The sequence below is a fragment of the Galeopterus variegatus genome, unplaced genomic scaffold, assembly GCF_000696425.1.
Source record: "Galeopterus variegatus unplaced genomic scaffold, G_variegatus-3.0.2 Scaffold362, whole genome shotgun sequence".
NCBI lineage: Eukaryota > Metazoa > Chordata > Mammalia > Dermoptera > Cynocephalidae > Galeopterus > Galeopterus variegatus.
In genome coordinates, this window is record NW_007726473.1 from 62,468 (window position 1) to 78,657 (window position 16,190).

At 35.6% G+C, this 16,190-nt stretch overlaps 1 protein-coding gene across 2 annotated transcripts in view; it reads left to right on the forward strand.

Annotated features, from left to right (window-relative positions):
• LOC103586682 (chromosome unknown open reading frame, human C11orf70) overlaps nt 1–16,190 on the forward strand; it is a 25,118-nt gene that overhangs the window by 4,059 nt on the left and 4,869 nt on the right. Inside the window, exons 3-5 of one of the 2 annotated variants that reach the window (XM_008567984.1) lie at nt 2,491–2,566; nt 8,455–8,621; nt 12,457–12,629. In XM_008567984.1, the coding sequence (XP_008566206.1) occupies nt 2,491–2,566; nt 8,455–8,621; nt 12,457–12,629 (416 nt within the window). Of the gene's footprint in view, nt 1–2,490; nt 2,567–8,454; nt 8,622–12,456; nt 12,695–16,190 lie in introns of those variants that run through there. The other variant, XM_008567986.1, reaches the window with a different exon arrangement.

The following is a 16,190-nucleotide window of genomic DNA, read 5'->3' on the forward strand; positions in this document are numbered from 1 at the left end:
TAATATTTTTCCAAAGCACATCAGCTTTCCTAAAGTTGAGATACAGAGAATCCCTTCTAATGCCTAACTGGAAATGTTATAACAAACCAAAATTACCATTTGCATGTATTAGCACAATTTTTTTAAATTTATTTTTTAGGTATATTTGTAATCTCAACAATATAACTTACACTGATTTATGTAAGACTTGTTTCCATTAGTTCTATGTCAGCTCACTGCAAGCCAGTTAGTCTACTTCCATTTATAACAGCATCTAAAATCTGTAATTGAGAGTTGATAACCCCCAGGAATAATTACTACATCTAAATTTAATTTCCCTCTTTTTAAATGATTCTTTCAGAAGATCTAAAAAGTATTCAAAACCAGTCTTGAGGTTACTTCCAATGTATGTGTCTTTTTCAAGAAGTACTATTATATAAATTAAAATAGTTGTATGAATACTCTAATTTGAAAGACTTTGAAAGGTTATAAGGCAGCTTCCTTTTTTCCTGAGGAATAATTCTGGGAAAAAATATTTTTTTATAATTGGACATATATGGTACCTTTTCAGTATGTGTTTCCCTTTATTCTCCACCACTAGAATGTAAACTCTACAAGGACAGGGACTTTGTGTTGCTTGGCATAATGTAGACATTCATAAATAATTCTCATCTCACACACCTGGTCCTCTTCTCCATTCCCTTTCTTATTAAAAGGCATTCATTCTGCCTAGTTTTTCATGGGGGATAAAACATCGCAGGAGTCATCTCTGAATCCTTCTTCTTTTGTTCCTTACTCCTAAATATCATTGAATCCATCAACCTCCCCACTTGTTACCACTAGATTGATGTGAACATCAGCTCTTCCTGGATTACAGCAGTAATCTTTCTCCTAACCTGTCTCTTTATAGCCCTTCAATTCATTTTCTCTACACTGCAGTTTTTAATGAACTTTTAAAAAACGATTCTATTCACTCTTACCTGTGTTTAAAGCCCTTCAATGTCTCCCTATTGCCTTTAGATTAAAATAATGATCAAAGTCTAGACCAATTTTAGATCAAAATTAAAATTCTTCACTTGACTATAGAGTCCAGTTTAATTCCCCAGCCTCATCTGACCATTGCCTCTTCTACTGTGGTCACACTGAACCTCTTCACTTTCCTTAAATGGAATGTCCCATCCTTTCTCATCTTAGAGCCTTCAAACTTGCCATTCTCTCCACCTTAAAAAAAAAAAAAAAGGTCTTTTCAGTGGCATGCTGGAACAAGCTCAGGAGAGCCTGATTGCTAAATTTTAAGGAATTTTTGTTTGCTGGTTGTTAAACTATTGGCAACTTGATATCCACCGTGGATATCAACAAATGCTACAAATCAGGGCTTTTTTGGAGGAGGGAGAAGAGTCAGTTGTTAAACATTTACCAGTATACCGCTTTGCATGGCTAACTCCTACTCACCTTTCAGATCTAAAACTAAATGTTTATTAACTTTTCTTCCTAACACCATTAGATTTGTTCTGCCTATTAGGTACTTTGATAGCACCCTGCACTTCTTTGTAATACTCATGGCATGTTACTATCTACTCTTGTAGTCTATAAGCCTTATGAGGGTGGGCACTGTGTCCATGGGATTTTGGAATTAGAAAGTCAAGGATACTTTTAGTTTGGTGATGGGAGCTGGAGCCAGACACAGAGGAATGAGTGGTAGATAGAGAAGTGAGACACCTTAGATTCCTCTTTCCCAGAAGCTGTACAGAAAAAGAATGGTCATCTGAACTCTCCCAAGTGGGCTCTGAGTGATGCTGATCTACAAAAGGGATGCATATCCACCTGTCCTCAGTTGTCCCAGCTAGTGTGCCAACAGGACCAAGCTGAGAGCACTAGCTGGGAAGTGACTTCTGCATATGATTTTGGTTCGTTCCCAGGACCCAGCATTGAGCCTGATTCTCTCCACCTCCTGAAAATCTTGTGAACTTCCTGAAATGCTTTTAATTAATTTTCTTCTGCCTTTTCAGCCAGGGTCACCTGCTGGTGCTTGGAACTAAAACTCTTGACTATTTTATTGTCTTTTGCCACACAGATTGTCATTTTTAGGAAGTCAGATCTATCACTTTCTCTGTGATCTCTGGATAGACTTAAATTGACTATTACTTTTAGGTTTAGATCTAGTGTGTGAGTGGTTACTAAGATATTTAATTTTGAAAACAAGATTGAAGGAAAACAAAGTTTTCAAATTCCTAATTTTTACTGTAAATCATTATTTTCTATTTATTAAATTAAGTCCCAAAGAAATCTTTTCTTGGACACACAATGTTGTTTATGCTCTTCCAACTTGAATGTAATAAAACCTTCATTTCTTTATAAAACATTTATTACTTAGACATTTTGCCAACGTAGAATTGTCCTTCCTCCCTAATTTGAATTAAATGAGATTTTACTGTAGTTATTTTAGAAGTTAATTTTTACTATAATTTATAATAAAGTGTGTAACTTGTTCCCCTCAAATTTGCATTTCAGGCTTTTTTCAAAGACCCAAGTGTTATTCCCAATTTGAAGTTACTTTCAGATTCTTCTGGACAGTGGATTACATTAGGTAAATAAAATTTATTTCAATCTTTTTAGGTGACTGACCATTATAATAAAACTTTGCCTCAGGAATTTTTATTATTAAAATACAGATTGTGAATAATGACTCTTCTGTTTGATAATATCAAGATTAAGTATGACCAGCTGTGCCAGGCCTGCCCTGCATCTCTGTCCTGGTAGTCTACTGCTACTGTCCTATCTTAGCACACAAGAGCAATTTTTTTTTTTTTGTCTTTTTATTCTTTTGGAGAGTATTTATTGTACACCTCTCATGTATTCTGCTGAAAGTGGGGAATATTAAGGTGAATAAGAAAAAACCTTTCTCAAGGAACTTGTTGATATGTTAAGAAATATATGTATGTGTAATAATGTATCACAGGTGCTACCATAGAAGTGGGAGCAAGGGGCCAGCCCGTGGCTCACTCGGGAGAGTGTGGTGCTGATAACACCAAGGCCACGGGTTCGGATCCCATATAGGGATAGCTGGTTAGCTCACTGGGTGAGCGTGGTGCTGGCAATACCAAGTCAAGGGTTAAGATCCCCTTACCGGTTATCTTTTAAAAAAAAAAAAGAAGTGGGAGCAAGAAGGGGGAGAGGTCAATTCTACCCAGAAGGGAAGAATCAGGGAAGATTCCATTTATGTGGGGATGCTTGGGAAAAATCTCAACTGGGGTGGGGGCATGGATTTCTGACAAAAGAATCAGCCACCATGGAACATCTTTAAAAATAATAATATATTAAATCATGGAGGAGAGAGTCTTAAATTCTCAGAAGGAGAACTTTGTATAGATAATATTTTTATAGTACATTGAAACACAACTAGAAATTTTTAAAGAAAATTACCCAAACACTTAATAACATTCACATAAATCTCTTAAATAATTCCCAGGTCAAGGAAGACATCAGAGAGTTAATAAAACACTGTTTTGAAAACAAAAACGTGAACACTATATTTTAAATTTTAGGTTGAGGTCTCTTAACAATAAAAGACATAAAAGCATCATTCCATTTAGAAGGAGAATCTGGTTAATAATATGGATTTTTGCCCAAGAAAATGCAAATTGATTTAACTTAGATGTTTTTTTATTTTGGGGGGGTTGATAAATTTTTACATTGTATTTTCATAGAATTCTAGTAGCCTTACACAATAGTGACTTTGCTTAAATTATTAGTCAAGAACAAGATTACAAATAATTTATGATGTTAGATTTAGTAGGTCAGATTTTATTGCTTTTTGCTAAAGACTGCTGCAAAATTTATAGAGCTAGTACAGTATGATCTGCAGGCTACTTAGGAAATTAAACTGAGTATCTGAGCAAATATATGTACCAACTCAAAATTTTCAAAAGGAAGTAATCAGAGCCATGTATCACAGTGTTTATAAAACATGTTTACAGTAACCAGTCAATCCATTTGAAAAAATAAGTTTCACTGAAATAAGTGTTCAACCTTCCTCCATATTGATACATACTTCACAAAACAGCACTGACTTTTTTCTAATGTTTGAAGAAGGCATTGCAGAAAGAGAGGCTCTAAAATTCCACATGTGCCTGACAGGATCAATTAGAAGTACTCTGGAAAAATAGGGCAGAAGAGTAGTAGCACTCCATTTCAAAAACAGAAGTTCTAGTGGATTGCTAATACTCTTCCATTAGTTCGTTTTTAATCTCCTCTTACTTTCTTCTTTTTCTGGTATATAAGCTACTTTTCTTCTTCACTACTAGCTATACTGCCTAGATTGCCAGTTGTTGGTGATGCATCATCTTCTCAGCCAGCTTTGTTACACTCTATCTTTTTTGGATGACATATAATGGATGCTTTGTATGTGCTCAGCTAAGGGCATCATACATATTAACCCATTAATTACCAAATAACTCAGAGAGGTATTATTATATATCCCTACTTTACTAATGAAGAGTCAGAGGCATAAAAAAAAGTAATTTGTTCAGTTTTATACAACTGCTTGGGTTGAGTTGAGATTCCAGCCTCCAGAATTCAAACTCAGGCTCCAGAATTCAGGACCTCAACCGCTATACTCTCCTGCTTCTGCCATTTCCATGTTGATGGGGTTTCCAGAAAAGCACTAACTTAAGACACCAAATGAAAGTGGGGCATCCAATGTGTATAATGTTTGTATTAAGGAGAAAAAAACCCCAATGTATTCTTAACTTTCTGTATGTGATAATAGTGATACATTACATATCTTATAAATGCTGAAGACATAATGAAATTCCTACATAACAAGATAGCATATGTTATGGACTGAATTATGCCTCCACCCCAAATTCATATATTTAAGCCCTAACTCCCCAATGCGATGGTATTTGGAGATGGGGCATTTGGGAGATATTAGGTTTAGCTGAGGTCACAAGGATGGGGACCTCATGATAGGATTATTGCTTTTATAATAAGAGTAAGAAATGCCAGAGCTCTCTCTGTACCATGTGAGGACACAGAGAAGGCAGGCATCTGCAAGCCAGGAAGAGGGCCTTCACCAGAACCAAATCATCTGGTACATTGATCTTGAACTTCCCAGCCTCCAGAACTGTGAGAAAAAGATGTCATTGTTTGAGCCACCCAGTCTATGGTATTTTGTTATAATAGCCCAAGCAGACTAACACAGATTTTGGTACTGAGAGGTGAGATACTGCTACAATAAATACCTAAAGATGTGGAAGTGGCTTTGGAATTGAATAATGGGTAGAAGCTGGAAGAGTTTTGAGATTCATGCTAGAAATAAGGACATGCAGGGCAGTTCTGGTGATAGCTCCAAAGGAAATGAGGAACATGTTAAAAAGCAGAGGAAAGGTGATCTTTGTTATATAAAGTGACAAAGAACTTGGCTGAACTGTGTTCCATTGTTTTGTGGAAGGAAGAATTGGCAAGGGATGAAATTGGCAATTTAGATGAGATTTCTAAGCGAAGTGTTGAAGTAGCATTTTGGGGTTTTTTGTTGTTTTTTTTTTTAAGGTTTTTTGTTGTTTTTTTTTTTAAAGATGACCGGTAAGGGGATCTTAACCCTTGACTTCGTGTTGTCAGCACGTTTTTTTTGTTGTTTTTTTTTTAAAGATGACCGGTAAGGGGATCTTAACCTTTGACTTCGTGTTGTCAGCACCACACTCAGCCAGTGAGCGAACTGGCCATCCCTATATGGGATCCGAACCCGTGGCCTTGGTGTTATTAGCACCGCACTCTCCCGAGTGAGCCACGGGCCGGCCCTGAAGTAGCATTTTGATTCCTCCTTAATGCTTATAGTAAAATGTGAAAGGAGAGAGAGGAATTGAAGAAGGAATTGTTAAGCAAAAAGGAACAGAACTTGAAGATTTGGAAAGTTCTCAGCCTATTCATATTGTAAAATATGGGAAGCCTTGTTCTGAAGAGAACATTTAGGGTATGGCTGGACAATGATTTGATTTGATAAAAAGATTATGGGTGTAACTCACCAATTTAATGAGCCATTTCAACAGAAGCCAGGAAAAGAGATGGGATTATACCAGTAAAGACACTGCCATTTTGAATTAAAAGGGCCAGAAAAAAATGAGATGAATTGAAAGAAGGCTGCTGGACTTTTTAGATCCTACAGGACTGGACCATAGAGCTATTCAGCTGTGAACATGCACTAGTCTTCAAAAAAAGGGAAGACCCCCAAAAGTGATTCAGAGATCATCAGGGTCTATCAGGGCCACCACCTCCATTTCAACAGACCAGACAGCCTCCAACCTAAGCCTTGGAGGCAGGGCCACCCTGTAAAGCCTGGGGACCAAGACAGCCATGTGGAGCCTTAGGGGATCTACCCTCACCTGGGTAGAGGCAAGACCCCAGTGGGTCCAGAAGGCAAAGTATTGAACCAGAGAGGATTATTCTTGAGCTTTTAAGTTATGGGCTTGCTTGGTGCCCATCACTCCTCCCTTATTTCTGACTTCTTCCTTTTGGAATGGAAATGACTATCCTATGTCTGTCCCACCAGTGTATTTTGGAAACACATAACTTGTCTGATTTCACCGCTTCACAGCTGGGGAGGAATTTTACCTCAGGATGAATCATACCTCAAGTCTCATCCTTATCCAATTTAGATGATGTTTAAATGAGACTTGGGACATTATACTTTAGAGGTGATGCTAGAATGAGCTAAAACTTTTGAGACTATTGGAATGAATGTATTTTGCATGTAAGAAGGATATGAATTTTGGTGGCTAGGTGCAAAATGCAATGAAGTAATTTATGTCCCAAAGTTCATATTTTGAAACCCTATGACCCTCCTCGCCCCCCACCTCATCTAGTCCTAACTACTAACCAAAGGCCCCATTTCCAAATACTATTACATTGGGAGTTAGGGCTTTAACATATTTTTTTTTCCTTTGGCAGCTGGCTGGTATGGGGATTCAAACCCTTAACCTTGGTGTTATCACACCATGCTCTAACCAGCTGAGCTAAACAGCCAGCCCATAACTTGTAATTTTGAGGGGATATAATTCAGTCCATAGCAAATATAATTTTTATGTCTCAGATTAAGTGGTTTGAATTTAATTACCTTTTCTCACCATCAAAACCCTCCTGCCACTCCCCTAATAAGAGCCAGGATAGATTTATTAAAATGGTATGCTACCCAACATCAGTCCCTCCTCCTGTGGCCACCAACCAATTTTCGGAAACTGTCGGGCTCTCCACTGCTCTGGTTCTTTGGTCTTCAGTTTTGCTCAGAATTACTCTACCATTTTCTGTGGTCTTCTTTTCACTTTTTCTAATCCCCCAGAGGATTTTGCCTATGAAACAAAAGGAACTTCTTTTAGCAGTATAGCTTTTGAAATTACTGAGACACACACAGTTCCTGGCTCTAGGCGTCCTTCTTGCTTCCACACTAGCCCAGCTCAGGATCAAACATAAAGCAATAGGTCCTAGCATGACTTTAAATGGACAGCCAAAATAAGTACAAATAATCACCAGTATTATTTACTCTTTTTAAGCACAAGCTACTTTGCAGGTCAAAGATCCAGCAAATGTATCCAGGGAGGGGATACACCAAGGGCCACTACGCCTAAGTCCATAGTCTCCTTACAACTTTGAACAAAAGAAGTATAGCACTCCCTTATGTCTGAGTGAGTGTGTGTATATGTGTGTACATAAGAGAGAGAAAAATTGGGTGATTGAGGCAATAATAAAAATGTTCACTTCAACCTTTATGACTTTCTGTAATTTAATAGACTCTCTAGTAACAGAAAATTTATTTCTGAAAGATTCATTCAGGAAATAAGTATGGGGTAGAGGTAGGGGTGGATGAGTGGAAGAACTAAAACTACAAGAGAAAAATAGACAAAGCACCATTATTTCAAATTTCTCTAATTCTGAACTTGTGATAACTTGATTAAGGCCTAGTTTGATATTGACCTGGAAACCCATTATTTTGTGTGATATACACTAAATGAGATCACGAGAGAGAAATTTTAAATAGAAAGTGTTTTCAGGACCCCCTCAAGGACTTTACAAACACTCATTAATTAAAATTTTTGTAATATGAATTATAAAACATTAAGTGTAATGCAAATCCAAAATCATAAAGCATATTAAATCATATAAATTCCTATGCTTTTATAGGCAATTCTGCTATATGCCTTAAAAGTGGTCTAAGAACCCCCCACTACACAAAAATATGTATTTCATTTTCAAGGATTCTCTAATTTACACTCATCTTCTGCTGAAATGGTGAGATTTTGTTGCAAACTTTTAATGATTAATAAAAGGAATTTAATAAAATCCCTAAACTAATGTGTCTTTTAAATATATCAAAACATATGTCATATTTGGTTACTTCTTAGAATCTCTAAGTGATTTATTTTGGAAATAATTGAGAATACTAAATGTTTGTTTCTCTATTCTTTATAAAATATCTTTTTTCAGGAACCGAAGTGAAAAAAATTGAAGCTATAAATGTTCCTTGCACACAGCTGTCAATGTCATTTTTTAATCGGTTATATGATGAAGATATTGTACGAGACAATGGACACATTGTTAAGTGTTTAGATTCTTTTTGTGATCCATTTCTCATTTCTGATGAGTTACGAAAAGTAAGTACAGAATTTTAAAATTTCACAGTGGAATTGTATTTCAGGGAATGTAAAGTGTCAAAAACTTTTGCTTGCCTAAAACCCGTAAAATACCTCTTGTTAATAAATAATGATCAGTACATTGCTAGATTTCTTCTTTGATTGGACTTTTTTTTTTTTTTTTTGGTAGCTGGCTGGTACAGAGATCCAAACCCATGACCTAGGTGTTAACAACACCACGCTGTAACCAATTGAGCTAATCAGCTGGCCCCAATGGCACTTTTACCATCAAGCTAATTTTTTGTGTATTTCAGTAGTTCTGGTAGTTCTCAACTGGGAACTACTAAAGGGTAGAGATGCTGCTAAGCATCATACAACTTACAGGACAGCCCTTCACAACAAAGTTATCTGGACTAAAATGTCAATAGTGCAGAGGTAGAAAAACCCTGGCCTATTTAATTAATAGCTATTTTTCTTCAATATGGGACTTTTTTTTTTTTTCTTTTTTTGGCAACTGGCCAGTATGGGCATCCGAACCCTTGACTGGTGTTCCAAGGCTACACTCTAACTGACTGAGCTAACTGAGCAGCCCAAAAATGGGACTTTTAACTCATGAAATAAATATTAAAAGCATCCCTGGAGTAAAAGAATCTTTTCATCTCATTGCTGAAATCAACAAAACCATTTGATTAACTAAATCAAATTTTGCTTTAGTGAAAGGTGCACTGAACTTGGAATCAGAATATGTGGATTATTTACCTGATTCCTGATTTATTCTTTATAAGATAATCTTAGGCAAATCATTCAATCTCTTGAGCCTCAGGATCTCATAGATACTATACAGAGATGAAAATGTTCATTCTTCCTACATGCTCATTCTTCCTAAAACCATTGAGAAAATGAGTTGAGGAAACATTAAATGCACTTTTTAGAAAGTATGAAATGCTGTTAAAATGAAATGTATTGTTAATGTTGCCATTATCATAATTATTGAAAGTATTACAACCCCTGTACCAGCCAGCCACCAAAAAAAAAAAAAAGTGTTTTAAAGTGGTTAAAAATTAGGTCTTTGGTATCAAATAGACATAGGCTCAAATGCATGCTCTGTCACTTAGTAACTATGATATGTAACCTATTTGAGCCTCAGTTTCTTTATCTACAAAATAGGCAAAATGTGAGAATTATATAAGATAATGCGCTTAAAGTACTTAAGCACAATGCCTGGCACTTAGTAAGCTTTTAATAACATTAACAACTACTACTAACTACTACTATTATTATTGTTATTCTCCATTAATAGAGAAAGGAGATATACAAGTCTAATGTATTGCAAATCCAGATAGGAATGAACTAAGGAAGCTGCTGATCCACCATTCTGGACACAGGAATGTTGTCTGTAGGAGAAGGTTGACTGGTGGCATCCATCCAGTCTATACATTGATCTCCACTAGGGCAATATCTAAAAGAGTTCTTTAACTTAGTTTAAGAAGAAAATAAAATTAACTTATTGAGAATAACCAAACACACACAATTGAAGGAGGCTATATATAATTTGCCCTTTGGTTAAGTCAAGTATGTTTATATTTAGCATGAGATAATATAAATACTATACTGTGAGGATCTGATACTAATTTCTATTCATCCTTACCAAGGATTGGGAATTACTATTCAGGAAATGTTTGGTCTTGGTTTCGCTCCTTTTAAGTACTGCTAATCTCAGCTCTTCTCTCTGTGTCTCACTGATATGCTCTGGCTAACGATGTCAAGACTCCTACCTCTAATTTGTGGGAATTCTCCATCACTTCTACAGAAAGAGCCTCATCTATGGATTTTTTTAAAAGAAGGATTTATTTTCCAACAGAATACTCTGCAAAACTGCCTTCTGCCTGTCTTATGAATAGCACCTCTATTCACGAAGTGCTGGGACTCTGAAGTGTTTTTCTGCTAGTTGCCTGTATGTTTTGCTCTTATGTTCTTTGCCACCCTCTGGCAACAAGAAAGGTTTTGAATTTGGTTGCTTTCTGGCTGAAAAATAAATTAATAACTTCTAGCTTTAGCCTGAACTAAAAAGGGCCCCCCATTGTGTAGCAATACAGAGTCTAGTGACACACTGCAATGTAAGTACTGATAATAATCTCCTTCCTGACTTTAGCTCAGAAGTTTGACCCATTAACCATTGTATATCTAACTATCTGAGGGCTACAGAGCCAAAGAGATCTGTTTGGGAATGGAGAGACAGAACAGCCATAGAATGTTATGTTTTAATGTCATTCCATAATCTTATTAAATTGTTTTTTAAAATTGCTCAGCATTATCAATTCAATATGTGAGAGTGCTCATGTAAGGAATGTGTTCACTATTCACTCCTAAGGGCTTTATTCACCCTTGTATTAAGCCAGATCTTCAGGTAGCTGCATACATGGGCTTCAACGTCACGTCATTTTGTTACAGAGAGGGAGGGAAAGGAGGAGAAAGGAAGACATGAAGTGAAGATGTACAAGTGTTACATGTGGCATACCCAGAGAGCAACAAACTGTGGACCACTTCCCCTTACCTATCTTTTACTATATATAACCTTGGCTTTCAAGTCATTATAAATGTATCGTATATGGACAACACTGTAGAGTTTATTATTTTTTCATTGCCTCTTATACAATGACTTTCTGAGATTGTAAATAAGCTTAGTCAATTTTCCTAATTAAGTGTACTTCTTGCTACTAGACAGTGATCGTTATAAAATTCATCGTATTTTCCTCCTTCACTGTAGTGTTATGTGCAATTTTTGTAGCCTTTCTCCACCTAGAGTTCTTTATATATATTTATTTTCTCTTCTCACCTTATTTCTTGCTTACAGTTTTTGTCTTTTATTGTTTTGGTCTTGTATCTATATTTTATTGTTATCTATTTCACATTTCTTAAAGTAGGTGGGGTATAAACAATTCAATAAAATAAATGTATGTTATACCTTACATTCATCACCTTGTTCATGCCTGCAATCAATAAATGAATCAATTGTCTGTAATACCCAATGGTATAAGAAAATCCCCCACATTAGGCCTAATTGAACTTTTTTTCCCCCCAACTGGTAAGGGATCGCAACCCTTGCTTGGCACAGTGTCATCCGCACCACGCTCAGCCAGTGAGCGCACCGGCCATCCCTGTATAGGATCCGAACCCGCGGTCTCGGCGCTACGAGCACCGCACTGTCCCGAGTGAGCCATGGGGCTGGCCCTAATTAAACTTTTTTGAAAGAGGTCTCAGGAGAGCAAGAGTCAATGTAGATAGGTGATGTACATGCAAAATTATCTTATTAGAGGAGAGCAGGAAAAAGAGACATGGGTATGGGGCTCCAGCACCTGAACGGTTTAAAGTGGAGTATCTGCGAAGGTAAGGAAAGTAGTGATCCAAACATCGTAAAGTGAGAGGGCTTAGAAAATAACAATTTGAGTTACCTCTGGATAGAAGCAAAGATGAGAGATCTTACAGGTTGGAGAAGTTTCCCCATTTATTTATGCTCCCATTTATTTCCAAATAAGATTAGAGGTGACAACACTAAAAATATAGTAGCACTAAGTCAATTACTAAAAATATAAACAAGAATAAAGAAAGAAAGTGGAAGAAAGAAAGACTTAGCCGCTGTGTTTTCAAATTTGATTTATTCCATTCATTGGACATCAGTACCTAATGATAAAATAGAAGCAAAATAAATGCAGATTGCAGATTACTCTCTCCAGTTGCCTCAGGATTGGTTCTCAAAATAGGTCTAAGATTATTTTAAATATATAAATTGAAACTTTTGAAAACAAAAATTAAAACTTTGAGTTATGTTTCATTAAGATGTATTTCATCATCTTAGGTTTTACTAGTAGAAGACTCAGAAAAATATGAAGTATTCAGCCAACCAGATAGAGAAGAGTTCCTGTTTTGTCTTTTCAAACATCTCTGCCTAGGTGGAGCCCTTTGTCAATATGAAGATGTGCTTAATCCATATCTAGAAACAACGAAGCTTATTTATAAGGATCTGGTGAGGTAATGTTGCTAGAGCATGATACATAAATCTCTGGTTAATAGAGTAAATTATTTGTTTAACCATGGTGGGATTACCCAGCATCTCTTTGTGGTTATATTAACAACCAATGTGTGTAAACATATGAGCACCCTAACCCCTCTCATCACCTCTTCCCTCTTCTAGGATAGAAAGATTTTTAGATTTCCCTAACACTATTTTATTTCTTGGTCCTCTCATACTTCATCTACCTCTTCTCCTTGTTTCTGCATTCAGACTTGTCACCTGCTCTGTCCCTTATTAACAGCTGCCATCAACCAGGCCTTCTTTTTTTCTTTCCCAGGCCTCTCCTTTTAAATCTTAAGGGAACGCAAGAAATCCCTCAGGATGTTTCAGTTTGCTCAACTAATAATAAAAATCATTACCTTTGTTCTAAAAAGGTGGAAGAATTTTCATCTTGGTGTGATCTTTACCTTTTCAAATTAATCCCAAAGTTATACAGTTTGCTGTAGGTATTCTACTCGGTTTTTTTTTTTTTTTTTTTTTGATCAAATGAGGATTGAAACTTTACAAATTCATTATTTATTCTTTTAACTGAAGTGAATGTTCTTTTTGGTTTTTCAGTTGTGAAGGTATTAGATCATTTTTATAGGCAGAGAAGATAGATACAAAGAAAGCAAAGGGTCATGATCTGATTCTTAATTGTTAACTTTATTTGTACTCAACACCTTAATTCTCATATCTATTTCATGTGTCATATAGCTATACAACCAACTGTATGATTTAGTTATTTTGTTTATTTGGTTAGTTCTGACATGGTTTTAAAAACAAATGTATTTCTATAATCTGTTTCCAGTTTTAATGAAAAAGTTATTGTGTCAATACATAGAAATTATTGAAAGAGATATGTTAGAAATGGAGCTTCAAAGAAAATGTACACATACCTACATCAAACATATTCTGTCCTAATCCTATGCAGCTCAAATAAACTTGCTAGACCACTTCTAGCAGTCCCTGAAGATACTCCTCTCAATATACCCTGGACATATGCACACATATGCACGCACACAAGTATGCACATATTGTCACCACAGTGTGTCGTGCCCCTTCAGTCACATGAACCTGTGGAATTCCTCACTACCATGTGCTGAGGAGGAGGAGATTCTGTTGGAGGTATGTGAAATAGAAATAACTTTAGAACCTAAGCACTGAAGAAACTGCTACATTCTCCAACATTCCCTTCCCTGGATTCTCACCTGTGATTCTCTTCTACATTTTGGGGGAGCTAAGAAAAAGTATGACTTGAAGAGTAATGGCCACTCATCAAATGAGTAGCCAAATTCATGACATGTTACAGGAAGAAAATGAATTGTCTTCATGAAATCAGTTAATTAGGCAACCAGCCAGTATTAATATTGTGCACAGACCTCTGCCAAGCTCTAAAGAGGCTGAAAGAAGAGCATCAGACATTCCTTGGCTTTAAGGAAATTATAACAAACTAATGCATTAATAATTAAAGTAATTGTTTAAAATCTTTTATAGGTAATATTTTTTAAAGTAAATTTTTTTATATAATCAATATTCAGTTATTTGTAGGCAAATGTTTATAGCTCTTTACACTGTAATTAGTACCCCAGAAGTTCAAAAGAGGAAATTGTCAGCATGGGTGTGAACAGTCAGGGAAGCCTTGATGGAATGGAGTCCACAAGGACCAACAAAAAAGACAGCATTCTGTTCTAGTTTAGAAGAGATGCATCTCAAGTCTGTCATTCTAGGGGAGGCTGGGAAGGAGACCAGCCAAATTACAGCAGCACTTTTCTTTGAGAACCATTAAATTTTTATCTCAATGGTCCAAGTTTAAGGGTGCTTATAGATTTCTTTGCTGAAGAGGAGGGGATATGAAATTGTATTCCTAAAGCAACTTCAGTAGAAAATTATAATTAAAGTAAATATTTACTTATTTAAGATGGTTTGGGAACTAACACAAAGCAATTTAATGGATTAAATGATCTCAGAGTCCCTCGGAGCTATGTTGGCTTGCTTATCATATGCACTACTTGTAGCTTTTCAAATATTACTCGTGCTAATTTGATATAGGTATAGGTATAGAATGATGCTGTGTTATTTGATTAAAGCCCTGGAATTTAGTGGTAAAGATACAGGGTGGATCAATATAGCAATTGTCAAGGAATATATTTGTGCTAATTTGATATAGGTATAGGTATAGAATGATGCTGTGTTATTTGATTAAATCCCTGGAATTTAGTGGTAAAGATACAGGGTGGATCAATATAGCAATTGTCAAGGAATATATTAAATAGTGGAAGTATAGGTGGGACTTGAAGTTATCTGTAATCAAGTCATTTGTATAAACGAATTTAACCAAAAAGGATTTTCCCTATTTCTTTATTTGAATTCTGGGTGTCTTTGCATGCTTCAGAAAAACATCTACTATCATTCTGTTATACATGCAGTAGCTGCTTTACAGTATCTAACCTGCCCTTGCACATAACCATCATCACTAATCCATTCTAAGAAAATACATCCCTTATGTTTATAGATGTTGAGGACACACTACAGAGAATGATTTTAGGAGTCTCTGGCTCAAACAAAAGGGTAAAAATGTTCTTAAAATATTTTCTTCCTCATCCATTATTACAAGTACTATAAAATACACCTTTTAAGTGTTTTGAAAAATGCCTTGTTCTCAAGGATTAAATTAAGTAGGCAATACTGTAGAACTATTTTATTAAAGAATAAATGATCAGTTGTTTCATTGCATTTCAAAAATGTATATGCAAAAATAATTCCATAGTTATTAATGGTGCCTGACTGTGTCTTTTCTACTTTAGACATTAAACACAGGCTCTTGTCAAAGTTTTTGGAGTGTTCCCCAAGCTACATATTCACCACAGATGTAGAATTTTATTATATGAACTGAGAAGCTTAGATTATAGCCTTCAGATGCTAGTCAAGCAAGCATTGGATCCTTATTTTTTAAAACGAGCAGTTACCTAGCATGGTCTGTATACTCTGAAGCTTAGAGTCAATATGGTACTGGTCCTGAGAAATTATAACAAATGATATTGATAAGAAACAATTATTTTATTTCCAAATCATTAATATAATTATACTTTTAAAAGTACTATATGGAGATAATGTTCCAGCATTCTTAAAAACTGTGATCTTCTGAGGAGAAAGTTAGTTACTGCCAGAGATCTGATATAATACAATTATTAGTAGAATACCATAGGGCACTAATGAATATGACTTTATATTTCCTTTTCTTTTTTTCTTAAGAGATATAGGACAGGTGATACTGTATTTTGCTTGATCTATAAAAAATTAGACAAATTATTTGAGATATTCTAAAGTAATATTAATATAGGATCAGAGATAATAGAATAAATAGAATAATATGATTTATGTCTGTTAGGAACCAACTTCGAGTGGTGTACAAATGGTAGTTTCTTTTTAAAATAATACAGTTATGGTATATGTTAAGATGTGTGTTAAGATATTGTTAAATAAAGTATCAAATTCTTCATTTTCCTCTAAGCTTATTTGATAAGCATAAACTTTTT